The sequence below is a fragment of the Gadus chalcogrammus genome, chromosome 16, assembly GCF_026213295.1.
Source record: "Gadus chalcogrammus isolate NIFS_2021 chromosome 16, NIFS_Gcha_1.0, whole genome shotgun sequence".
In the NCBI taxonomy this organism is placed as follows: domain Eukaryota; kingdom Metazoa; phylum Chordata; class Actinopteri; order Gadiformes; family Gadidae; genus Gadus; species Gadus chalcogrammus.
Genome location: NC_079427.1, coordinates 25,855,412 through 25,882,952, shown reverse-complemented (window position 1 = coordinate 25,882,952; position 27,541 = coordinate 25,855,412). Strand labels below are relative to the sequence as shown.

At 48.1% G+C, this 27,541-nt stretch overlaps 2 protein-coding genes across 8 annotated transcripts in view; one reads left to right on the top strand and one right to left on the bottom strand.

The window, feature by feature from the left end:
* sidt2 (SID1 transmembrane family, member 2) overlaps positions 1-1,614 on the top strand; it is a 29,075-nt gene extending 27,461 nt beyond the window's left edge. For 2 of the 5 annotated variants that reach the window (XM_056611601.1, XM_056611600.1), the window contains one exon: positions 88-1,614. In XM_056611601.1, coding sequence (XP_056467576.1) covers positions 88-150 — 63 coding nt within the window. In that variant the 3' untranslated portion in view covers positions 151-1,614. The remainder of the gene's footprint in view (positions 1-87) is intronic. The other 3 variants (XM_056611599.1, XM_056611598.1, XM_056611597.1) reach the window with 2 other exon arrangements.
* LOC130406171 (centrosomal protein of 164 kDa-like) lies at positions 644-27,541 on the bottom strand. 3 transcript variants are annotated; one of them, XM_056611594.1, is made up of 27 exons: positions 27,414-27,541; positions 26,851-26,934; positions 26,631-26,742; positions 25,914-26,157; positions 23,921-24,094; positions 23,580-23,669; positions 23,364-23,441; positions 22,460-22,564; positions 17,213-17,269; positions 16,420-16,589; positions 14,951-15,547; positions 14,323-14,454; positions 13,708-13,903; positions 13,411-13,485; positions 12,001-12,123; positions 11,704-11,847; positions 11,437-11,520; positions 11,260-11,328; positions 10,853-11,049; positions 10,141-10,347; positions 9,734-9,887; positions 9,262-9,372; positions 7,782-7,884; positions 6,040-6,333; positions 3,620-3,692; positions 3,213-3,299; positions 644-2,247 (listed from the first exon to the last, which is right to left on the bottom strand). In XM_056611594.1, exons 2-27 carry the CDS (start codon positions 26,927-26,929, stop codon positions 2,148-2,150), a joined length of 3,855 nt encoding a protein of 1,284 aa, XP_056467569.1. In that variant the 5' UTR covers positions 26,930-26,934; positions 27,414-27,541; the 3' UTR covers positions 644-2,147. The 3 variants fall into 3 exon arrangements, with proteins under 3 accessions (XP_056467569.1, XP_056467570.1, XP_056467571.1); XM_056611595.1 differs by having other exon boundaries at positions 9,262-9,369; XM_056611596.1 differs by having other exon boundaries at positions 25,950-26,157.

The following is a 27,541-nucleotide window of genomic DNA, read 5'->3' as shown; positions in this document are numbered from 1 at the left end:
CCAGATAAATCGGGCAAAAAATCAACTAAAGATTCCAAGTGGCTCAACTACCATTTTAACTGACCCCCACTGTCTGTCCCCCATTAGGTCCTCCTGACCATGGACGACGACCTGGACACCGTCCAGAGAGACAAGATCTACGCCTTCTAGAGCTGCACTCCACCTCCAGCTTACCGCCAAGCTCACTCTCTCCCCTCCTCTTTCTCTCTCCCTCTCTCTGTGTCTCCTCGCCCCCATACTTGCTAGCTTTTAGCAGAAATGGTTCTTTAAACACAAAACGAAGGAAAGACATGGCCAGTGGTTCTGCCAGGAGCAGCGGGAGCCCTGACGCCTCCCACAGCCAGTATTTGGAGGAGGAGGAGGAGGACGCAAGGACTCCTCCTCCTCACACCAAGCCCACCAGTATTGACACTCGACGTGCCAGGACGGAACTGGGGGGGGGGGTCGTGACGTGAGCAGTGCTGGATGGGTTTTGGTGTTTATTTTTTTTTTTTGGTTTGATTAACCTCTGACCCTCGCTGCCACTCAACCGCCCGCCTGTGTTTGATGTTTACGTGACGGCATTGCGTCAAAAGGGGGAGGATCATCACACCGTTCGCTGTTGTTAACGTCTCCTGCGTGGTCTAGTATTAGCTCCTATTTATGTCTGCATCACAGACCTATGAAGCAACCAAGAGTGGAGTCAAGTTTTTTTTAGCTGTTTTTATGCTGTGGGTTTATACACTGCGTGTGGATGTGTGTGCGTAAGCCTTTGTACAGATGTTTGTCTGATAACTTAATCCGTGAGAGTGTCCTCTATGTCCCGTCTGTCAGCGGCCTTTAACAACCTAATCATGTCGAGATGATACTTACATTCTGATTCGCCAGATCTCTTATCCTGCCCGCCTCATTGGACAATAATGATTGTAATGTAATGGTTAACGTCCCTCATGTTCTACCGAGGAACAAAAATTGTTTTGCACTCTGTTGTATGATAAATCCATTTTAATGTCACTATCAATGCAATGGCTCGGTTACTGAATAAAATGTCTGGTTTTCAGATAATCCTGTCACGTCCCGGTCCCTCATCGCTTCCTTATTTGTGTCTTACTTTGTCATTATGAATCAGATCTAATCGCATTGCTGCATTCTGTAAAAAAACGATACAAAAGTTTGATTTATAACTGATTATGCAATACAACACAAAGTATTGAAAATGTATAAAAACGTAGATTTAATATATTTCATAGAAAAATACAAACACATTTATGCACAATGTCTACCAAGCATGAAGCTCAATGAAGACCGCAGGCCGGTCAACATCACATTAGTGGTATATTCTCCATCGACCCACGTTCTATTCAGGTGACCTTGTTTGACTAAAGTGTGTTCTGATTGAACAGACTTGTCCCAGTTCTTTGAAAAGCATGCGGTTAAAAGCATCTGTTACCTAATAAGAAGCAAAGGCACACTTAATCTACAGTAACATCCAGCCTTAATATTTGGATTAGATGTTAAAAAATAACCAATAAATACAGATAAACAACATAATGGCCGGTTTCTTATTTTACATGAATGTACAACAACAGGCCTTCATCACACGGGTGCATCAAGAAGTTCATTCTAGGCACTGGACCCATATTAATAACTTCATTAACTCATGGGGCCCCCTGTTCATGCCCCTACTCTTATAACTCAGCTCTGATCAATGCATACTACACAAAGGAGTCAACAAAGAAGCCATAATGAGGCTAAATAGATAGAAACACCTCTAGGTGCTTGTTGTAACCTGCTTGGAGCTCGCACATTCACATGTGCCAGTTTTCATGTATAAAAAGACAGTCAACGCTGCGATTGTCTAAACTTTCTTGTGTGACTCCTTCACCTCCAGTTTCACTGAACAGTGAACTCGCTGAGTGTTTGAACTTCAGTGGTTTCATTCAACACGGTTTCCTGGAACTCACTTAAGGCATCTAGTGCATCCTTCTCTAGCCTTCATACACACTATAGCTAAAGTCAAGTCTAGTATCCCCGCCCCGCCCCCTCCCTCCGACAGTGGAAGTGGACAATGTTATGACCAGCTGTCTCAGCATTTTGGTAGAGTAATGTAAATGACGTTGGGGGGCAGATAAACGGATCCATGGATCTCCTTCATGTGGGGGAGCTCCTCAGTAGTGGTAGACCTTGATCTGGTTGTTGTCGTCGAGGCCCAGCTGGACCAGCCCGGCGCCCCCGGTGGATGGCGGCCGGTAGCGGGTGAACAGAGGTCTGGCAGCCGCCGAGTCAAGGACACAACGGAGCTGAGGTCACAGCCCTGAGCCAGAGCCTTGGAGGGGGCGGGACGCTTTCCATTTGGTAGGAGAACCTCCGCCAACAACTTAACGTCAGGGCGGGGCAAGAGGCCGTGCAAAACCCACGTCACCACCGCTTATGTGTAACGACTGCTTGAAACACCCCCCCTTTACAAATTGTATGCATTTTGGTCAAAAATAACACAACAACAAACACAACACTTGGGGAGAACCAAACAGATCTGCTTTCACACGAAGCAAACCTCCTGACCCCGCCTTTCAAATGCTCTCTGGTTATTTTCATTCCGGGGCAGGATGGCAGGTGGAGGTTTGGGGCCGTGTCTGGGAAGCGGTCGATGTGGTTGGGTGGTGCGTCCCAGAGAGGGAAAAGCTAACGCCACTGTGTGTGTTATGATGCTCATACAAAACAGTGGAACAAGCTTAAACGGGTGTTATCAAGCTTCACAACTTTTCCCTTTGCTTTACACTGTTACATGACGTATGTTAAATGTTTTACATCTGCAAAGCTAGAAAATCGGAGTCCGAGCCAGGGAGAGTATTCACGGCCGCCGAGAACGCCCCTCAATAAGCGCGTGAAACAACGTGTTTGCGCTCAAACTTTACTTCCGTAATACTGGGCTGCACGTATTTGAAAGACGCTTAAATTGGTCAGAAATTAACAGTGTGAGATTAATAAAGGGTATTTCTAATATACAGGCGTGTAACCCTATTCTAGAAGTACCCCCGAATGCAATTATTAACCCTAAAAAAAGCATTGGATCTTTAAAAACAAAGAAACACAAAGAAAGCGTGGGTCATAACCACCCTAACTCTGTGATGACACACGCTTACACTCCCCCCTCCCTCCTAGAAATCTTGATGAGTCTGAATCTGAGCTGAACCAGGGGCTCCACGGAGACCTCGGCCTCACAGGAAGGATACATGCTGGCGTCCTTCCGTCGCATCTCCAGCCACCTCTTGTTCCCGTCGATCAGCCCCTGCAGCCGCTGACCGTCCAGCTCCGGCACGCTAACACACACACACACATCCATATTTTTTAATGGCAAACAAAATATGGCATAAAATCATCAGTTCATGTTCATGCATGTCTAATACTGCTTGGTCTCACACACACACACACACACACACACACACACACACACACACACACACACACACACACACACACACACACACACACACACACACACACACACACACACACACACACACACACACACACACGCACACATACGCACGCACAAGCACACATCATGGCATCGCGACAATTACAGGCTGATTTGTGTTACTTTGTGGGTTAAGCCAGCAGAGGTATTAAAGCCGTTAACCTTGCAGGAGTGAATGAAGAGTACGTTGAAGTGGTCCTCAAGGTGCTGGAGGCCACTGGGTCTAGAGGGGCTCCTGGGGGTCAGAGAGACACGGTGGAGGGCTTGTTAGCCTGGCTGGACCATCAGTGCTGGACTTGAAGCCCACATTAGTCGGGCCCTCATGCTTAAGAGCTTGTCAGCGGTAAAGTAAAACAGGTGAGCCGCCACTATAGGCCGTCTGCCACGGGGCGGGTCAAGGCCCTGGCATTCACCTCTAAGCAAATCCTTGTGATTTTATATCGTTTTCCTTTGGATTACATGAACAGACGATCAAAAACAGTTCCAGTTGCAGTTCCAGTGATGGGGAACATTTTGAAGCAGCTGTTTTTTGTGTGCAACCAATAAATATTCTACTGGAGCACGGCCTCACATAACTACTCAATTTCTTACCCAGAATGCTATGCGTTCTTAAAGGGCTGATATCATGCTTTTTCAACTTTTCCCTTTGCTTAAGACTGTTATATGACGCATGCATACATGTTTGTATTTTTTTAAGATCCCAAATCATGCCAGTCCCCCACTCATGAATGTCTACAAACACCGGTACGTGTGTCCATGCTCTTGATTACTCATCGGCCGTCAGTTCGTGTTTTACAAAGCAACCTGCAGGTTTGGCCTCTAGTACCACCCTGTAGGCCAGGGGTACTCAAGTAGAAATGATGAGGGGCCACAATTTTTTTTTTCAGTGACTCAAGGGGCCGGTCGGTATACGTGTGACTGAGGCCGTTATATGCTCTGTTTTAGACGTTACGCGTAAGCACGTAAGATACATAACCCCCCCTTGCGCGGTAAAATATCCCCCCTTACGTGCTTAAGTGCGTCGCCCAAAATTCCTGACTATGCGACTAAAACACTACGGCCCTACGCAGCTCGCAAAGACTGTGATTGGCCAGCTAACCACATCCTTTCAGGAGTCTCACATTTCCGGTTTTACAGCATAATAGCGCCATTTTTAAAAGGCCGTGACAGAAGCAAATGAAGAATTTTGAAGAAGGAGAAGAAGAAAACACAAGAACGAATTATGATAATTATAAATATAAACAAGCCAGCGTTTTCCACTTCCACGCCCACAGATTTGTTCGTTGCTCCCCCTACTGTTCTGGCGGAGAATCCCCTTGCAACACGCGCAATCCTTAAGGAACCTTAAAGGAACCGTGAATCAAAACTTGTCTAAAACAAGGTCCTTGTGTAAATTACGTGCTTACGTCTCTGCGTCTAAAACGACCCTAAATCGGCCTTGACTGCTGCTGAGATGGACTGTCTGCCTCGAGTTTGGGAGGGCTGGAGCGGTCTGTGGGCTGGAGTGCTATCTGTTTATCGTTGCAACCCCCAGCCTCGTAGTGAGATCGCGGCGCGCGGTTTCAAAATAAGAGCGCCCAGCACGATTTTTTTTTTTTATTATTTTTTTTTTTTTTTAATAATTAAAAAAACTTTTCAAAACAGCTCGAGGGCCATTAATAGACACCCCGCGGGCCACAAAAGGCCCGCGGGCCGCTACTTGAGTATGACTGCTGTAGGCCATACACCTTATATCCCTGTTATACGTGGTTCTCAGCCTGTCAAATAACTAGAACTAGTTTCTACTGTTTTCACCCGTGACCCACCGCAGTCGAAGGCACCGGCGAATATCCTGAATAACCTTATAATTAGGGATCATTTAATTACAGTAACACCTGTTTCCACATCGGGGTGATATCCTGCTGTTCCTCTCCCTAGGCCGCTGGTAAGCGCTCCATGATGGACAAGCTCCATCATTAGGCCAAAGAAGTCCCTCTCTTGAATCACAGACCCCCTTCATCAGTGGGCCTGGAATCTCAGGCCGCGATGGACGACTCGCTACCGTGTTCTGAAACCGCTTTTTCTACTGGGTCTCTGTTCTTTTAAATTACTAACTATTCTCGTTCCGGGTACTAATAACCTAACTCATAACGATCTGTGTTGCAGAACCAGCCATGCAGCGGAACAACACACTACATTGTGTTTTGCACCCAGGCTCCTGGAGGAATCCACTACCCTTTTCTCTCATTTTCATAGCAATTTTGCACTGGAATTAATCGTGGCTGGTACAGCTATCACTTGACCACTTTACACTTTACACGTGAACTTATAACCACTGTCTTAGTTTATCTTATTATTACTTCCTCTATTTTATTCTTATTCTTATTATTTATTATTGGGATCTATGCTGCTACTTATCTTTACTTATTTTTAACATATTTTTATTTTTACTTATCTTATTTACTTTATCTTGTATTGTTGTGAGTTTTGTGATTTGTGAGGTGAAATGTGAATTTTGAGGAACCAAACCTATCTTGTGTACAATAAGGTTTAATAAAAGTGATTCTGATTGTACTCGCTTCCCCAGGGGTGGACGGCCGTACCGGGGAACAGCTTGGCCCAGCGGCTGCTCAGGAGGTCCGCCGGGGCCCTCTGTGTAGCGGACATGGAGCTGGCGAAGAGGGGCGCGGCCCCGGGGTGGTTCCCGCCCCATGCCCAGGGGGGCCCGGCGGAGAGGGGTGCGGAGGAGGTGGGAGGCAACCCGCCGGACCCCTGGCTGCAGGCGGAGGGCGGGGCCAGCGAGCCCAGGGCCCCTAGCACGAGGTTGAGCTGACCCGAGATCTGCTGCAGGGACTCGGCCAACTGCTGCACCTTGGCAGGTACGGTAGGATGGGCGCCTGATGAGGGGGGGGGGAGAATATATTAAAATAAGAGCTCTGGTGAATCATCTCTTCCTCTTCAATTATACCTTGTTAAGGATTGCAGTTAGATATGGTTTTGCTTCAGGATATTCCCCCTTCCTGCCAAAGCCCCTTCTTTGACCCCCACTGTTAGTTGAGGACACCTTTTCCATTTAGGGCGTTTAGAGGACGCTTTTATCCAAAGCGTCTCACAACCATACTCTCATATACGCTTATTCACACACTGACGGTGGAGTCAACCACGCACGGCGACAGCCAGCTCGTCAGGAGCAGTCAGGGTGAGGCGCCTGGCTCAGGGACACCTCGACACTGGAAGGAGCCAGAGATCGAACTAGCAACCTTCCGGTTACCAGCCAACCCACTCGAGCTCCTGAGCCACATGCCGCCCTTTGCCCTGCCCTCACGTCCCTCCCTGCCCCCGCCCCCGCCTCTGTCCCAGACGTTTAGCTAATTTCAGAACATCCTGTTCTCTTCCTTTGTTCTTTGAGCACGATTGATCAGCGGAGCAACTGAGGGGTTGGCACTAGCATCAAATGTTCCTTCCCTTGTTTTCACAGCCAACAACAGATCCCCCAGAGACCAACAGGCCTGAGTTCAACGCCCCCCGCCCCCCCCCCTGTTATTTGACGACACCTCCGGCACCTCTTCCCTGTCCTCACGCCCCTTCCCACCAGTCCCTGTCTTTGTCCCTCACTTTTAGTTTATTCATGTGTATTCCCCTTCCTCCTGTTCTCCTTCTCCTCCCATCTGTCACCAAAGAGGGACAGACGAGCAGAGAGAGGGTGTCGGCGGTTCGTGACCCAATAATTATAGGTGGGTAACACCTTTTTGTATAATAACAGGTATGATTGGCGGTCACTGAGACCCCGGCCTTGTCATGTGCTACAATATACTGTGTTTTGTGATGAATTGAAATCAAGTATGGGTGAAGAATCCTGGGAAGAATCCTGGGAACAATTATGGGAAGATTCAGCTGAGAGGTGGTTTTACCACAGAAGGACTCTGGTGGATGATTTATGTATTGAAACAAGTATTGACTCTGCAGCCTTTCTGGAAGCTCCGGGACTTCTACAACTTCTATAATATTATATTATTAATCGACAAGGCAATGCGTAATGAATACAAAATACATCAATTAAATCAGAAAAGAAACACATGATTCATGGATTTACTGTAAAGAAATATCCAGAGGATACGATACAACTGGGAAGGTGTTGGCTCTGTGAATCTCAAAGGATTTAACACTGACACTGTGTTTATACCCTGTGATAAGAAGACAGGAAAGGAGAGGAGGAGACAGGAAAGGAAAGGAGGAGGTGGAGACAGGAAAGGAAAGGAGGAGGAGGAGATAGGAAGGGAGAGGACAGAAGGAGGAGGAGACAGGAAGGGAGAGGACAGGAGGAGGAGGAGACAGAGCGCCCCACCTGGTCCGTCGTGGGGGTCCAGGGTGCTGCTGAGGTCAGAGTCTGTCACGTCGAAGGTCACCTTGCGCTCCCCGGACATGCGGGACAGCTCCTCCAACAGGGGCTGGACGGAGGGATGCGGGAGGACACATGTTAGCATTAGCACCGTCAGTCGCTCATGAATCATGTGCCTAGTTTGATTCAAACAAACCAAAAGTGATTGACACCAACACAGAAACAGCTCCACCATCTGCCTTCGGAGAAACCCTTACTTCTGTCTTTTGAGTGGTGAACCCACCACCGTTGTTTATCCTTAATTAGACCCAAGCTGACGCTAAGATGATGTGCAAACATACTAGGGATGGGCTGGTACCATCTCCTCACTGTGGGGTGCGTAGGAACAGCCACGCTACAATACGTGAGGGATAATGCCCGACGAGGTGTCCATTATCAGGAATTAATGGACGACACGGAAGCGTGAACCGTCCGACGCGCAGCAGAGGAGGGTTGCCTCCGCGAATTTTTTTTTCATAATCTGCGAGCTCTCGTTTTGAAGGCTGAACAGACAATTGGACTTAGCAGATGTCCGTATATCAGGAGTTAATGCACAACCTGCAGCCAATCAGAATTGAGCATTCCCCCAGACCGTGGTATAATGAAAGGTATACCATAACAGAGTATCGTTGACTGCGCAATAGTCTTTTTGGGTCAATGAAACAAATATCACACGTCTACGTGCAAGATTAAATATTAGTAAGAAAGTTCAACCTAATAATAAAACTGTTTAGGCTGCAGAGAATCACTTCTCGTAGAACAAACAATAAAAGAGCAAATGAGGGAGTGTCAAGTCAATATTTCTTGTAATATAATGAACAAAGTCATGCATAAGTTAACAAATTCCACCTCATAATAAAACCTTTCAAAACCAAAATAAAATAGTTATACTGGAGTGTGAAGCAGACACTTGGCCTACAGCCTCCACTCTGCGTGATCACGGCCCTTCACAGAAAGACACACACAGCTTCGAGGACCCTTTCAAATAAGTAGCACTTCACACCGAGGGCATGTTGCGGAAACCACTAATAACACAACAATGGTGGACAACAGCCATCTGCTGTGCAAACAGTGTACTGCGCAAAATAAGGAAAATCTACAGCAGACGGTGGTTGGATTTTCTCCGTCACCGCGCATTACACCAAGGTCGTTTCCTGCCGGACTCCGTTCTGTGTATTTTATCCAAAGCTGGCACTTAAAAAATAGTATTCAGCATTGTGTAGCAATCTATCCTAGATATCTTTGTTGTGTACAGGGAATGGGTTAAACTAGTGATGGTTAGTGCTTGGCACTTGGTTCTATGAATATCCTTAATGTACCGACAGCGATAAATTGTTGTTTCACTTTCTTCTGACAAATGTATGTCGCTTTGGATAAAAAGGTCTGCTAACTGCCCTAAAGGTAAATGTTAGGTATTCCGCCCGGTGGTATTATCCCTCCTGCTCACCTCCTCCGCCAGGGAGCTCTCCAGCTGCTGCAGCTGCTCCTCCTTGCGCCGCAGCAGCGTGCTGCCCTGCTGGACCGCACGCCGCAGCTGCTCCACATGACCCGGCTCCTGCTTGGGGGGAGGAGCCAGACGGGTGGAGGGGAGGAGCCAGACAGGTGGAAGGGAGGAGCCAGACGGGTGGAGGGGGGTGAGGAGGAATTGAGAATCGTATGAAACGACATTCTTTTCATTTATAAATGAAAGGAAAAGAAAATACTTTAACGGCAGCAATTATAGTACACACACACACACACACAGACACATAAATATACACACACACACACACATACATTCATACACACACACGCGCATACATTCATACACACACACACACACATAAATACACACACACACACACACACAAACAGATAGTGGACAGAGACAGAGCGACACATAAAGAACAGGGAGATGTTAAACGCTGGGGGCCCCTCACCCCGGCGGCGTCCAGGCTGTGGTGGCGGGTGTAGGGCCCCGGGCCGGCCGCCTGCAGCGCCGCCTGCCTCTCCGCCAGGCGCCGGCTCTCCCGCTCCAGGAAACGCCGGGCCTCGTGGAGGGACGCCTCCTCCGTGCTGATGTAGCGACGCATGCTGGAGGGGAGGGGGACGCAGGGGACAGTGTGAGGGCCTCCGGAAGCGGACTCGTCCCCATGGCGAGTGTGTGTGAGTGGTGTTGTGGATAAACACAGGCGGGGCCCGGGGTCAAATCAGAGGCAGCGTTGTCATGGGAACAAGTGGCGTCATTCATGAACTGAAAATGTGTTGACCTGACATGCAAGCAATGCACACACACACACACACACACACGTGCACGCACACAGACACACACACACGCCCTCCATACTCCTGCAGGCTGCTCTGGCTGTCGGGGACGGGGAAGAGGGGCGGCTCCTCCAGGTCCCCCATGTGCAGCGATCTGTTGCCCACGCCACTCGGGGCGTGAGAGGGGGGGGGGTCGTCCACCTTCTCTGCCCGGCCCTCCGCCTTCTTCTTCTCCAGTCTGGGCGGAGGGGTGGAGGAGACGCCGGCTCCCTCGCCTTGCTCCAGTTCACTGCCAGGTTAACAATCACATCATTAGATTAACAGACGCATCGCGATGCAGTTACAAACTAAAGCCTGGGCACTCATTGGTCAGCCAAGTTGTTTTTATATCAGGCTCGAGCATAGACTCTAACAAATATCGACGTCTGGTTTACACACAAGTGTGTGGATTTGCCGCCTACCGAGTGTCATAAGTGTTTTTGCCACCAGCAGCGGAAAATTATATCCATGTTCAGCACATTGAACACATAATCCCTAATAACTTTGTTTCATTCTGAACCAGGACCTCAGAAAAAAGACATATGATTAGCCAGAGAGCGAGCCCTCTCAAGGCGGACAGATGAACCACATTACTGCTGGTCTGTCACAGAATCAACCTAACAAACACACTGCCAGGGCCGGTGTTGGGGCTCAAGGAAAGAAAACCGAAATGTGAGCGTGGCCATGTGTGGGCGGGGACCACATACGGGGGGAGACCCCATGTCGGCTGGGTCTTCCTGTCGGCCTGTCCGTACCTGACCCTGCCGCCGAGGCGTGCGCAGCGTTCCTGCAGTGCCTCCACCTTGTGCTCCAGCCGCTCCCGGTCCTCTTGGGCGCGGCGGAACTCCTCGCGGGCCGCGTCCCGCTCGCCCCTCGCCCCCTCCGCACCCTGCTGGGCCCGCCGCCGCTCCTCCCGCGCCCGGCCCAGCTCCTCCGTCAACTGCTCCCTCTCCTGGCGGGCACAACCAGGCACACACACACACACACACACACACACACACACACACACACACACACACACACACACACACACACACACACACACACACACACACACACACACACACACACACACACAAATGAAACAACACTACATTGTTTAGAGGTAGGGTCAGGGAGTTTGGTTCCCCTCTCAGTAAAGCAGTCCCAAACAAAAACACACCTTCATGCCTCTCTCAACCTCCTCCTCCTCTTCCCCCAGCCTCTTCCTCCTCCTCTTCAGATCTGCTTCCTAGAAAAAACACAGGGAAGCACGGTGAAACGATCAATAGTTATACATCAATAGTCAGCAGACAGACAGACAGACAGACAGACAGACAGACAGACAGACGTAAAGAACCTTGGTTTGCAGCAGGGCCTCCTGGGTCTTCAGATCTTTGGTTTTCAGCTCCAGCTGCTCCAACTGGTCCTGCAGCTCAGACTCCTGCTGGACAAACACATACTCTTACACTGGTGTGTGTGTCTGTTTGAGAGAGTGACTGTGAATGTAAATGTGTGTGTGTGTGTGTGTGTGTGTGTGTGTGTGTGTGTGTGTGTGTGTGTGTGTGTGTGTGTGTGTGTGTGTGTGTGTGTGTGTGTGTGTGTGTGTGTGTGTGTGTGTGTTGACCTTGCGTGTGTGTGCCAGCCATGTCTTCTGTGTCTGTGTTTCCAGCTGCAGGCGGAGTTTCTCCAGTTGAACGGTGTGTGTGCTTTGCAGACGCTCTCGTTCATCCTGCAGAGCACACAGCAAACGCTCTCTCTGGGTCGCCTCCTGCACACACAGAAACAAGCGCACACGAGCACACACACACAAACACACACACAGAGTTATATACGTTATGAGATGTAAACCCCCATCTTAAAATCAAATGATCAAACGACACCAAGTGCATTCTGGGAGTGGTGGTTGTATGAAGAGGCTGACCTGGTCTAGGTGCTGTTCCCTGATGGCGCTCAGCTCCCTCCTGTGCTCCTCCTTCAGCTGCTCCAGCTTCCTGTTATGGTCCCGCTGAACTTCCTCCCTCACTTCCTTCAGCACGTCAGCCAGCTGGGGGAAAGGTCGGCCACGGCAGAGCTCACATGACCCCCAGCGCCTCAGAGTGTGTGTGTGTGTGTGTGTGTGTGTGTGTGTGTGTGTGTGTGTGTGTGTGTGTGTGTGTGTGTGTGTGTGTGTGTGTGTGTGTGTGTGTGTGTGTGTGTGTGTGTGTGTGTGTGTGTGTGTGTGTGTGTGTGTGTGTGTGTGTGTGTGTGTGTGTGTGGGGCAACCCGGCCCCAGCACCGCGCCCCAGGCGGCAAAGCGGAGAGGTGGTGGAAGGCATATACCAACGATATCCACCAGCTGGCACCAGGGAGCGTAGTAGGGTTGGCAACCCTACTCAGCGCAATGGAAAACACCTGTGTGTGTGTGTGTGTGATTACTTTTGACTACATTTTGGAAGCAGCCTTCATTTCTCAGGTCATGAGGTGTAAGCCTAGCCTGGCACCGCCCACCTACCTACTTCTGCTCAATTTTCATTTCACTTCAGTACTAGGTCTGGGTCTGCTTCATATGCATGGGTTCCTTGGAAGCCAGATTTTTGGCGGTCCAATCAGCGAACAGAGGGAGTGGCTGAGAACGATGACGTTCAGTTGTAGTAAGAGGAAGACCAGGAAGACAATGGAGAAGGATACGAGAGAAGCTAGTCTGTTGTGGGATCGCTGCCGAATATCGATCAATTAAAGCCGGAGCAAGAACAAGCTTTGCTGAGTTTTGTTGGTGGTCATGATCGCGCTTCTCCCCACCGGGTTCGGGAAAAGTTTGATTTTCCAGCTGGCTCCGTTAGTGGTGAAGGAGCCGGTCCCGTCGCATGACATACGTCACGACCAAACGCTATGCGATTGGTTATGGCAGATCCAGAGTGGCACTGGGCAGATCCAATCATTTTGAAACTTCAACAGACACCCGCCTCCAAGTGAGTAAACGTTTGTCAATTGGGCGGTTCCAGACCTTCTGTACAAATGAAATGAAGTACGATGGTCTGGTAGGACCAGGCTAGTGTAAGCCCCTCATGAATGCAGTCTCACAGATGGGATACACATGTAAACTGCTTGTGTTTACATCTGGTGTGTGTCACAGTCTTAACCGAGTGTTGGTGGTGGTAGGGGTCAGGAGTGCAGAAGCAAGCTGAAGTCCTGACATGGTACTGTCCTGCTTCTGCTGTTATTGGCAGTCTTGGCTGCCTTCTACATCCTCACCAGGACGTAACACAGTGTCCCACAGAGTTTGATAACGTTACTGTGGAGAATGACTGGTCCTGTGGACGTAAATCAAAGTATTAAATGAGTGTTCTCTCACCTCTCTACGATACTCAGTCAGCTGCTGCTCAGGGCGAATACTCCTCAACTCTTTTCTTCTCTCTGTGCTTTTGATCTTTGAATACACACATCGACACACACACACCATGTTTGAACACATTGAAATAGCAATCGCAATAATTTCTAGTCAGGTGTATTGTACCAACCGTTGTGTCTAATGTTCCATTAGATTCAACAGTTAGTAGGCTTTGGGATTATAAACGAACAGGAACTTAAAAGAACCATACAAAAGTTAATAAAATAAAATGCAATTATAATAGAAATTCTAATAATTCACCTCCTGTCTCAGAGAGCTCAGTTTCTCTTCCTTCTCTCCCAGCAGCCTCTGTCTCTCCGCTTGAAGCTCTGTCTCCAGCTCCATCCTCAGGTTCTCTGAGTCCTTCCTCTTCCGGGCCTCCAGCCTATCACGCTCCGCCACCAGCTCCTCGTCTAGAGTGACCCGCAGGCCCTGGACCGTAGCTCCGCTCTCCTCTCTGAGCGAGCACACGCACGCACACACACACACACACACACACACACACACACACACACACACACACACACACACACACACACACACACACACACACACACACACACACACACACACACACACACACACACACACACACGTGTAAATCTAATGAATATATGTATTGCTATAGAGTCTACATATAACGGTGAAAGATGAAAGCTAAAGTAGTGGAGAGGCAATCTTGAGCTGTGTGCCTTGCTCAAATACAAAACTCCAAAAACAGTGAACAGAGTGAATTATCCACCACGGCTTCTAATTCCCAAAACGAGTGCGTATTTCTGTAATTCCTTAGTAGAACTCCATTATTGTCAGGAGGCTCTTCACTACAGGGTGGTACTGTGGTGCGGCAGCAGCAGCAGCACAATGCGTGTGTGTTACCTGAGCGTATGCTGCTGGTGCTCCGTCTCCCTCTGGCCGCTCTCCCTCAGCTCCTTTAACTTCCTGTCTGACTCCTCTCTCAGCCTGGTCTCCTCCTTGCTCCTCTCAGAGTCCAGCCGCTCACACACAGCCCTGGAGGTGCACGCACACACGCACGTGCACGCACACACATGCAGACACAGACAAACAGTCAGACAGACACACACATTTTATGATCTTGCTTTAGGCACTAACATTTAATCACTGTGTAAATCCTTGGGGTGCTTAGGTCCTAACACTGAAAGGAATTATGAGACAATGGACATGTGATTGCTGTTCAAAGTTAATCATTTACCGATTCATCTTCTTGGTCATCATTATTACACAGCTTGTCTTAACAAATACTTCACATATTTAATTACAGAAGCTAATCACCCCAATTAGGCGTAATGATCGCCTAGTTTTGGAGCTTCGTAGACTTTCTGCATTGAGGCTTTTAGTGTGAAAAGGGAGAGAAGTGACGAACTCTGTACTTTGAAGACTCACAAGGGGCGTCATGTGGAGCACAGATAAACAGTTTCCAGCTGAGGTATGAGCTGTGTACAGACTATGCTAACATTACAACAGATCATTTACCCAGGACATTTACCTGACTCTCTCCTCACTCTCCTTCTTCAGCCTCCTCTCCTCCTCCTCCTCTTCTCTCCTCAGCTCCTCCCGAAGGAGGCGTAGCCTTCTCTCCTTCTCCAGCGAGCCACGCCTCTTCTCCTCCTCCACCTCCCTTTCCAAATTCCTCCTCTCCATCGCTCTCTCCTCATTTCGCCTTTCCCTTCCCTTCTCCTCTTCATCCTGTTCCTCTACCTCCATCTTCCTCCTCTCGTCCTCCTGCTGATCTTTTTTCCTTAATTTTCTGATCTCCACCTCCTCTTCCCTCTCCCCTTCCCCACTGAGGGTCCTCCTCGTCTTCCAGCTCAGCTCCTCGGCCGGCGGGCCGCCCTGCTCCCGCGTGGGGGACTCCTGCTCTCGTTGGCGGGCGTTAGGGGCGCGGGCCAGCCGACCCCTGGATGTCTCGGGCCTCTGGAGCCCCAGGGAGGAACTGAGGCCCTCGGCCTTCGGGCGGAGCCCTGCGTCCCTGCCCGAGGGCTCGGGGCTGGAGAGGGAGTGCTCGGTGCTGGACTGGTGCAGGACCAGCCGGTCCACCTGGCGGGCTGGAGAGCGCTCCACCACCGCAGCAGCCTGCACGGGTCTGGAGGGAGAGATGTGCAATTTCTTATTGTTGCCTTTGGCTTCACAGAACATAGAAAACAACGTGCATTAAAAATAATAGATCAGTAAAACCAGTGGGATAAACAGTGGCATGTATAACAACCATTAACACACACACACAAACACACACACACACACACTAGGACAGGGAGGGACAGACACACAGAGAGAGATCTAGTACCAAATAAAAGATTAAGTACAGTTTGTATTCCGTGTTGTCCAGTGTCAACCTCAGCACTCCTGAATAGACTCTGAGGATATTCTCATAACCAATGATAGGCTTGTCAGGGATCCCTGCTCATGCATCTTCCTGCAATCACTGACAAGCGCGTATGACCGAATGCTCCTTTGGGTTGATCAGCCTGTGACCTAACAGGCCCAAATCTCTGTGTGCCTTAATTAAAATCAAAAGTAACTCCTTCGGCCCGTGCAGAAAACATCTAAATACATTAACACATTAATAAATTATAGATGAATAAATGATCAACCAAATCTACCAACATTTAAGTCCACCGTAAAAACAAATGTAATATCTTGTTTCTGCACAAATGGAAAAGAGGAAATATCTATTACAGCTGGTAAAACTATAAATTCACAGTGATTTACATTTAGGGGATTTTGCTGATGCTTTTATTTTATATTTTTTCATTCACACATTCAAACACCGACGGCGGAGTCAACCACGCAGGGCGACAGCCAGCTCGTCAGGAGCAGTCAGGGTGAGGCGCCTTGCTCAGGGACACCTCGACACTCCGGGAGGTGGAGCCGGGATCGAACTAGCAACCTTCGGGTTACCAGTCAACCCACTCTACCTCCTGAGCTTCTGTCGCCCCATCTGCAATAGCAACACACCTCCTGCCTGTGGAGTTCCTCCTCACGCTCGGCTCCCTCTCTCCCTCCTCCTCCTCCTCCTCCTCATCGTCTTCCTCCTTGTCCCCCAGGTCCGTGTCCAGGGGGCTGACGGCAGGGGACCGGTCCTTGGGCTCAAGGGGCTTCTCCGACATCTTGGAGAGATAGCCGGACTAAACAAACACATCAACACAGGACAAAGAAGAATGAATAAATGAACAAACTAATGGATGGATGAATGGGTGGATAGATGATGTCGTGCTCTTGTTGAAAGTAGTTCGAAACGGGTCGCTCTTAACTCACTTTATTTGTTAAATTATTTCGGTATGGTAACTATGAAGCAAAAGGGAGGGAATTGTATCTAACACTTGTAGAGAGAAATACCGAGAGCTACTTCGAGCCCCAGGGCTTAGGCCCGAGGGTCTCTGCCGGTCCGCCTATGAATCTCTGGCCTCCTCTGGCTCCGGGCGCTGCAAATGAAGCAAGTAGGCGTGGCCTATGTGGAGTAGGCGCGGCCTATGTGACGTCTTAGCTGCGGCTTCCGCGTCTTTCTTAAAGATGCTGCCTTTTGTGGCTGGGGTAGATATTACAGCTTGTATGTTTGATCCTGCTCCCTTGTGGCTATGTGGGGGTAATGCCGCTTGTGTGATCGATCCTGCTTCCTAGTGGCTGGCTATGTGGGGGCAGCTTACGTGCTTAAAATACGTAACAATGACAAAAGATGGAAATCAAGAATGGTTGAATGGACAAAAATAAAAGACAGATATGGGTTTACACTGAGATGCCCCGATCGTACCTTAAGATCCTCCATGGACGAAGGAACATCCTCCATTTGTTCACTGGCCACTGACTCCTGAAAAACCAGACACACACACACACACACACACACACACACACACACACAACATAATTGTTGATGAGCGGGTTAAAACTTTCTGAGACCCACACACACACACTGATCCACGCTGCTATCAGAGACAGATCTATCAAACACTAGACGGACGCGTGCAAGGACACACAAAGCCATTTCAGAGATACTCAGTGTTTCAGTCAATCAATCAGCCAGCCAGCCAGCCCGCCAGTCATGCAGTTTGGTAAAAGCCAGCCAGCAAGCCATGCAAGCAGAGTGGAATGGAAAGCGGGAGGGCAGAGGATGTCATAAACTGTGGTCTGGTCACTTGACGACAGCTTGAGCTCCAGGACAACCCAAGCATCAACAAAGTAACGCAGACTAGCAACTAGGTCAATAAATAAAGAAAGAAATATATAAAATAAAGAAAGAAATGAGCAGCACTGCGTTGTGTTGTGGAAACCACAGTTCTCAAATCCAGTCCTCAGGGGCTCACAGGGCCTGATTGGCCATAACACTCTCCTTTCAGAAATCTGATTGGACCTGGATGACCTCCTCCCCAGGGGGGGTGTTCTTGGACAGCCCCTAAGGCAGTGGAACTGAAGGGGCAGCGGGGATGGAGGGGGGGCAGGTAGAGAGGCAAACAACAGCCAGCAAACACCAAACCCTACCTCTCCCAGAAGGGGACTTTTTAGTGGGGGGACGCGTTTCTTCTGAGCTTTGCGGTCTGTGTCGGGCATCCTGCGGTCCCCGCCGACCAGCGGAGCCTCCGCAGACCGCTCCACAACCTCCTCCTCCTCTTCCTCACTCAGAGAGGCCCCGTCCGACCATTCCCCCCCCGCCTCACCCTGGACGTTTCCCTCCAACGCTTGGTCCCCGATCTCATCATCCTCCCCTCGGCCCGTCTCCACCTCTTCCCCTTTTCCATCATCATGCACCCATCTCTCCACCACCTCCTCCTCCTCCTCCTCCTCCTCGCTCTTGCTAGGCCTGCTCTCCTCTTTCTCGCTGTCAACACCTTCCTCCTTCCTCTCTCCTTTCTGCAGCATTCCAGCCACTTCCTCTTCCTCACTCACTATAAATCTGTCAAATGCTCTATCTTCATCTCTCTCTGAGGCGTCCGTTTCTCTGGCAAGGTCAATCTCTCCGGAATAATCCTTTTCAGAACACTGCTCTACCTCCGCCTCCTCTTCCTCAATATCCTCCTCTACCTCCTCATCGCTCTGCCCCAAATCACTGATGCCACACCCCTTTGCCCTCTCCTCATCTACCACCACCTCGTTACTCATCTGCGCCTCCTCTTTCTCTCTGTCCCCTTCCCCCACGCGGCCCTTCTTCGGGCTCTGTACACTTTGCCTCTCTGCTCCCTCCTCCCCTTCCCACTCCTCACCTTCCTCCTCCTCCTCCTCCTCCTCCTCCTTCCCCCTGGTGGCTGCTTTCTCTTCCCCCTCCTCATTGTATTCCTCTTCAGTTTTACCCCCAACTCTCTCCATGCTGAGTGCTGCTCCATCATCGCTCTCTTCCTCAGCCCCCTTGACATCCCTGTCCTCCCCCCTCACAATGTCGTCCTCGTCCTCTCCCTCCCCTGTTTTTCTCTCCTCTTCCTCTTTTCTTTCTCCATCCTCCATCTCTTCGTTCTCTCCCTGAGCGGCCCCCACCTCCCCCTTTGCAACACATTCTACATCCTCCGTCCTTTTGTCCCCTCCCAGAGAAGCGTCCTCCTTCACCTCTGCCTCTCCTCTTTCTCCAACATTGATCTTCCCGTCCTGTTCCGCCTCTATCTCTTCCTCCTCTTCCTGAACATCTATCTCCGCCTCCACTACCTCCTCTTCCTCCTTGACCTGACCATCCACCTCCTCCCCTCCTCCTCCTCTCTCCTCCTCCTTTACCTGGCCATCCATCTCCTCCCATCCTTCTCCTCCTCTCTCCTCCATCTCCTCCTCTACCTGACCATTCACCTCCTCCCCTCCTCCTCTCTCCTCCATCTCCTCCACCTCTCGCTGACAATCCTCCTCCTCCCCTCTTCCTCTCTCCTTCATCTCCTCCACTATCTGACCATCCAACTCCTCCCCTCCTCCTCCTCTCTCCTCCATCTCCTCCTCCTCTCCCCGACCATCGTCCTCCTCCCCCACCGCTTGTTTTTCCTCCGTCTTTCCCCCATGCAGTACCCCATGGCGCCCGCCTGAGGACTCTCCCCCGGCACCATCACCCCCCTCCTCCCTGCCGGGCGAGAGGGGGGAGCGTGACGGGTGGCACCCCGAGAGGGACCCCTTGGGTTGGGCAACGGGGAGCCAGTACAGAACAGACACAAACGTTGGTGTGTCCGCGAAGAGGAGGCGTGCAGAGGACACATACAGGAGAAAGAACAGAGAGATCACTGTGAGGGAGACACGTGGGAGGAAGGAGACAGCAGGACTGTGGATCTGCACAGCTGGCAACCGCTGACACTAACACCAGAATATCGCAGACCCATGCCTTATTCATTGTTATTTGTCGTTTCGAATTTAATCACGATTCGCCCCAGGGTAAGCTGTCACGCACTGCATAAGACGACCAGCACTATAGAACTGTAAAAAAATATTTTCATGTTTCATTATTAACATTATCATTAATGTGAGATCTGTGAGGTTACTTTATTCTTTGTCTTAAAGGGACACTGTGTAAACATTACTCCCATCTAGTGGTACAATTGTATATTGCATTCAAACTAATAGTGCTCGCTTGTTCAAAAAGTACGGTGGGCAGTATGTGCCAAGAAGCTGTGTCATTAGAGCTGTAGCGATGCGTCGATGAAAAATTCGTCGACGTCAAATTTCTCCGTCGACGATTTTCGACGGAGAAATGGACGAAAGTCACAATAAAGGAAAATGTCTGCGCACAAAATCATCAAAGGTATGGAAATACTTCCAAGTTAAGTCCTAAACGGAAAGGTGTTGTGATTTGCACTCTTTGCCAAATGGAGTTGTCATATCACAAGAGCACGACAGCAATGTTGGAGCATCTCAAACGAGAAAGTATCTCGTGCGCATGGGAGAGTATCTCGTGCGCATGGGAGAGTATCTCGTGCGCACGAGAAAGTATCTCGTGCGCACGAGAAAGTATCTCATGAGCATGGGGAAATATCGTGCGCATATCACTGGCAGTGTGTGTGTGTGTGAGAGAGAGAGAGAGAGAGAGAGAGAGAGAGAGAGAGAGAGAGAGAGAGAGAGAGAGAGAGAGAGAGAGAGAGAGAGAGAGAGAGAGAGAGAGAGAGAGAGAGAGAGAGAGAGAGAGAGAGAGAGAGAGAGAGAGAGAGAGAGAGAGAGAGAGAGAGAGAGAGAGAGAGAGAGAGAGAGAGAGAGTGTGTGTGTGTGTGTGTCGTCAGAGAGTAGGTGGACGAGCGAGGAGAGCGAGCGATAGCGTGCGTGTAAGTCTAGTGAAGTCATGAACGAGTCCGGTTGTGTGTAAGAATAAAGTACCCAGCCTGTCAAGAATCAGTGGCTGCTTCATTCCATCATATTCCGACCTATAAGCAGACTCACTGTCGGTCAAAGTGAAGGGTCATGCCCCCGAGAGAGCATCGGACCTGGAGGGAACGTATCACCTCTGCTACTCTCTTGCGCTCCGCCTCCATCTGGAGGCGGAGCGCAAGAGAGTATACGCACACATTTTTTTCATGTCCATTTACGGGTTCCGTATTAAACAAAGTATATTATTAAGGTATTTATTTGAGATACATTATGGTTTTTATTAATCGAGCAACAGAAAAATAGATAATCGTCCAATTAGTCATTCGATTAGTCGACTAATCGATAAAATAATCGCCCGATTAATCGTTTGATAAATAATCGTTTACCCCCAGCCTTATGTGTCATGACATCCAATACTACCTCATCGAGTCATTCGAGTGATGATGAGGTTCGTTATTTCAAACAAATTTCAAACTGCATTGAATCATTAGTGTAAGGTAATGATGTACGAGTAATTACTCCTCGAGCAAGATAGTGAAGTATTTCAGTCATCATTCACGCTGGCTCAGAGTGAAAACGCGTTTGCCCTGTACCACGTAGTGCATTTTGTCCCTCTCGGCCGTTCATAGACAGGAAGAACATGGAAGCCTCCATGAAGCTTACCCGTCCTATGTAACTACATATTAATTATTCCTCGCTCAGGAGGCTAAGTGAGATTTTTGGCAGAGATAATTTTACACCAATGAGGACTTATTTATGAATGAATACGTTGATTTGAGGTAATAAATGACTTAAAATATTACACAGTGTCCCTTTAAGTCTCCCTTATTTGTAGTTATTGGAAGAAAATTAGCAGAGGTGACTTCAACGAAACGAAGGGGGGAAGACTCAGTTTGTGATTAGTTAGCTCTTTTTTAGACAGCGAAGCAGCAGTGACAGTAGTTAGTAGAAGTAGGAGGACAAGCAGAAGGCCAATGTGACAGCCACGGCTTTGGTTGGAAATGTCCCCATCAGCACAACTATACAGTACACCACAACCAATTGGGATGGGTCACCACGCAGAAAGGCATAGTGAGGACATGTTAGAGGTCAGAGGTCATGGGAGAGAAAAATAAACACATTAGAATAAAGGTTAAACCAGAAATGGAGAAAATCTGATCACTGTGAAAAAGTCAATGTTTCTGGCTGATGTGGAGAAGCTACAAACTACTCCAACAGCCACCACTACTGATTGAATATTATCAGCAACATATCTGCCCATTTCATTAGGAAAATAGAAAACATAATTCAAGGACGCAATTTCCTGGGTGTTGCTAGCATATGGTCTACTACATTGGATAGTAATGCAGGCCCTAACCCCCCTTACCCATTCACTCCCTACCACATACACTTTAACTTTGATAAAGACCAGGAAAATATAAATGCATTAACTATTTTAATTATAAAAGGTTACTATGGCGCTAGACTGCTTTTTTTATATATATATATATATATATATACATCTCTGCCTTTAAACAGGATACTGGATAAGAGTCGGCAGCTACATGGCAACTACATCATGTCGGGAAGTCTGACACGAAAGAATGCTGAAACAGCACAGACGTCAGACATCACATGATAGATCACGCTTACGACAGAGAGAGGGAGAAGGTGGAGACAGAGAGGGGGCTGAAACGAGAGCAAGAAACAGAATCCAGATGAAGATCATTAGAGGGCCGGCAGGTGTCCAGGGAGAGAGTTGTACCTGTTGGGACGGGGGCTCTGGACTGTGGTCTCTGGACAGAGCCAGGTCCTGCAGCTCTGGCTCCGTACGCTCCTCTGGTGGAGGTCCGCCACTGGCCTCACTGTCCTACACACACACACACACACACACACAGAACACAAGACCCATAAACACACACACACACACAAGACCCATAAACACACACGTACACACACAGAACACAAGACCCATAAACACAAACACACACACACAGGACCCATAAACACACACAGACCCATAAACACACACACACACACACACACACACACACACACACACACACACACACACACACACACACACACACACACACACACACACACACACACACACACACACACACACACACACACACACACAGATAATAGCTATTCTCCTTTGGCCATGCTCCATTAGGCCTGTGTGCAACCTGTGAAGCTGTAAAGCAACCACTTACTTTATAGAGCTGGTCATAAGAGGGGCCATAGAAGTTGAAGTCATGTTTCATTCATGGATTGGGTTAAATTATTGAATTTACTGTGACATAACTTTTGAGATAAACTTGCCTGGGAAGGGGCCATCTGTAATCACTGCACTAAATAAACTCACAGCCTGCTGTGTTGTTGTGTGTTTATGTACTTTGTGTTTCTGTGTTAAAGTTATGTGTGATGTACACCTGTAGCAATGAGTTTAATCTGGAGGACAAATAACAATATAATCTGATCTCATATGTCGCTATGAGGTTCATGTATAATTTAAGTAGGGCTGATCAATATTAGATACATGGCCATTTAAAGTCATGAGGAAGAGGCTATACTGCAACTCTGCATATCTTATACACAAGATCAACTGTAAATATAATAACCAAGATACAGTAAGTTACTTGCTGTATCTATTCTGTACTCACCTCATACTGCAGGCCCCCTCCCAGGGCATCCAGGTCCAGGTAGAGGTTCCTCAAAAGTCCGGCTGAACCACAAGCACTCTGCCGGGCACAAACACAGTCCAGCTGTCACATTAGATACACATAGAACTGTCTTGATGATCCATCAAGACAGTGAGACTCAACTGGATCTTCAAACAGTAAAGAGTAACTGGCCGTAAGGACCGGGTTTGGGCAGACCTGGTTCCCTGAGTTTGGCTCCCCGGCATCAGGGTCGTCCTGGTCCTCTCGGACCAGTACGGACATGGAGCCTCCGCTGCTGCGTAGAGCCTGGATAGGCAGAGACGAGGAGAAGGTATGCATGAACATTTAATGCACATTACACACCAGAAAATAGTACAAAAAATATATGGCATTTTATGCCATATTTGGCTTGGCATTTAAAAATGTGTGTCTGTGCACATGCGTGTGCATGTGTGTTCAATACATGTCAAATCAATTTAAATCTCAGTTACCATCTCCTACGGATTGGGATTGTCACAGCTGTGACGTAAACTTTTTACCAAATCTTGGAGACGTACCCCAAGGGATGTCTTGAGAGGCTCCAGCCCCCCAGAGCTTGGGGTCCCCCCAAGGGACCCCCGGAGAGGAGGATTGGCGCTGGGAATGGGGCCGGGGCCAAGGGCATCCAGTCCCCTCAATGGAGCCAGGCTGCCCAGCGTGGACGGCAGGGGACCAAGGGCTGAACTCAGAGGCTGCATGGTGGAACAAAACACACTTTTCCATTCCCTTTTCCAACAAGTAAACAAGGGAACCATCTGAAAATAAAAAGGCCCCAGCTATCTCATTCTGCCCCAGTTAAGAAATCAAATCAAATATGGCTTCAATATTTCAAAATGGTTTGACCCGGGGGGAAAGCTTTTCAAAATCATTGAGCACCATACCATGCTAGTGTTCTTCACAGGGGTGGACCATGGTGGATCGGCCCGTTGTGAACATCAAGCACAAGGGGTATCGTGCAGTGAAATCCAAGATGGCAGTACACACATCTTCATGTTTGATTGTCATGTTACTACATGTTGCATCAGGTGTCCCCCAAAGCTCTCTGTTTTGGGTCCAATTTTGTTTAATAGCTATTTTAACAACCTGGGTCAAAATATTCCAAATTTTGTTTGATCTGAAACTAAATTGACGTTGTGCATTACCAGGAGAAAAACACGTTCCTTCCCTGGCTTGACTACAGGGATCTGTTCTACATGCGTGTCTGCTTGCATTAGCTGCACACTATGTACCACATCACTTTGAAGGTGATCACAGGCTGCTAAGCTCTCACTCCCCATTGCACCCTATATGGCAGTGTTGTATGAGAGTTCAGTGGACTTCATACTGACTTTATGCAGACAGTCCATCTTTGGGTATATCTTTGTGGTTATATCTTACTCAAAACTTGCAATCGTTGTTTGCGTTGAATTGTCACCCTCATACCGTCAGTCCATAAGGTAGTCACGGAATTGGCAAACAGGCCTTTTATGTTCTACCCGACTACAGCCTGGAATCACTTGCAGACAGGCTTTTGAACAATTTAGTTACGGGTTTGGAGGCAACCTACTTTGGAACTTGTATTTGCTTCCTTCGTTAGATCAGTTTCCGCTTGTCCGTCTAGGCATATGATTTTGTATGTTGCTAAATGTTTGCCTGTATGTAGTTTGAAACACTATATTGCTGCTATCTTCTGCAGGGCTCCCTCTAGAAATAAAGTGGAGGTTAAGAAGCTGTTAGCGACTCACCTGATTAAATAAAGCTTTTATAATAACACAAATATTAAACAATAATTCTACCCGGAGAACATTTAGCAAAAATAAATGGCCATCTAAAAGGAAGAGCAGTAGCACAAATGACATAGATTACATATAACCAGATTCAACTGCCAGTACCAGTCTCCCTATTTAAAAGCTTCTAATAAAAACCCAGGAAATTGCAGTCCAGTGTGTAGAATTATTGGCATCTATTGGAACAGCCTTGGCAGAAATGGAATATAACATTCATGGGACTTTTTTAATTATCTTATAAAAAAATTGTGTTTACGTTATCGTAGTTGGAGCCCTTTATATCTACGTGGGGAGTGAGTCCTCTTCCTTGAAGGCTACAATGTTGCACCGCCATGATTCTACAGTAGCCCATAATGGACAATACGCCCAAGCGAAACGCATACAATACGTATACAATACAATTCATGAATCTATCCAAGAACCTCGTACGCCAAGGAACGTATACAATATCAAAGAATGTATGCAATATGCATACAATACAATTCATAGATCTATCAAAGAACCTCATCACTTGACATTTGGCTACTAGGATGCTGTCGTGGACGATCACATCCTTTTGGAAGCACCTACTGGCCCTTTACACAACACAGGCCACCGTAGCGATTGGAAAGGTGGAGCTGAGTAGTGGGATTCAGTTGGTTGCCGTCTTCAACCTCACTGCTTATGGCCACCTCAATCTTACAGACTAGACCTTTAAGCCCCGCATTAAACATCAGCTACAGAACCGATGAAGAGCCGCACTCACTCCGGGAGTCATGAGAGGCTCTTTCTTCCTCTTCACCTTCTTTTCCTTTTTTTCCTTCTTTTTCTTCTTCTCCTTGGTCTCCTTCTTCCCAGCGGAGCCTGCTCCTGCAGCGCCGGGGCCGGCCAGTTGGGCCCGCTGCCGCTCCTGCGTCACCACGCCACGGTAGTGCTCGTCACAGGGGTGATCCCAGGTGGACTGGCCCGTGGAGAAGTTGAAGTAGTACACGTCACCTGTGACATCCTGGCTGCAGGAGGGACAAGAGGATGGAAAACATGAGCCACAAATACAACTTTAGGAAGGACGACTCAGATGGGCTTGTGCCTCTGTGAGGTTGCACCAAAATACAACCTTTTTCATTGCTGATATAGGAGGGCTTCACATTATGTCAAGCACATTCCAACCGATTATAGAATTTTTGGGGTTAAAGTCGCAGTGTGGAAAATGTATATAGGTTATCGGTTGTGATTTTATTGATAACATTATTGAAATCACTTTTGATTAGCATTGACTTCTGATAGGTCTAGGTTTTTCTAGTTAGCGAGTTGAAATGGCAGGCTTGAACCAACTCCGGCCAAACTCCCTTGAGGAAAACACCTTATTTAAAACACTTTGTACCCCGGTTTAAACCCGGCAACACGACAGCAGCAAGGAGTAAATTCAAGTTAAAATAGTATAAACCAGCAGAGTTGAAGAAGCTGCTAGGGTCTGAGTCCTTACCAAGGCTTCCATTCCCGGGGCAGGGGGGCAACAATGCCCTCTCTAGCAAGCCACAAGAGGTCAGGTTCCCGGTCAGGATCAATGCCAATCTCTCTGGCATACTCGTGAATCTCTGTTGAGAAAATAAATATGGAGAAATTGTAAATGAGAAATAAACATGCATGATGATGGTTCTAACATGTTATGCCTAGGACTGCTTGTACAGCGATAAGGCGATTACCTGGTTCAGAGGGGGTGTAGTTCTCATCATAGTCCTCTTCAAGGATCAGTTGATCTCCAATAAGAGCAGCTGCAGCCATGGTTTCTGAAGATAACAGTGGAATTAGGACTCTTATAAGCAATAAAAGCTACATTTAATTTCCTCGGTCCAGAATAACTATTTAAATTCACTTAAACGAAAAGGGTTGAGAACTGCTCTATTCTGTTCAATCTGTATGTAGACTAAATGCAAAGAATCTAATTCATGTTGAAAAAAATTCAATCCAAGGCCAGGAGCGAAATCTGATAAAAATGATGCTTCATAAACATAAACCCTCGATTTATATGGACATCGACATGTTATTTTGACTGTATTATTTTGACAGTTTTATGGATATAGACAGGTTATATTGACTGTATAAATTTGACAGTATTGTGTATATCGACATGTTTTTGGACAGTATTATTGGCTCCATGGACCATGGAGAGCCTAGTAGTTAAAATCCCTGGATACCTCTAACATTAGCAGTGCGCTAGCTACATGCTCTGAATTTGTGATAAATAGGGATAGTGACCGCTATTTACCTTGTAAAGAGGCATGAACCGCTTTCCCTGTAGAAAACGGCTCGTTTCATATGAAGGACCACATTTCATATGTGCAGTTAAACTATTAACAACAACGTCAGTCGATCTCCAAGGACGCTACAGCCCGC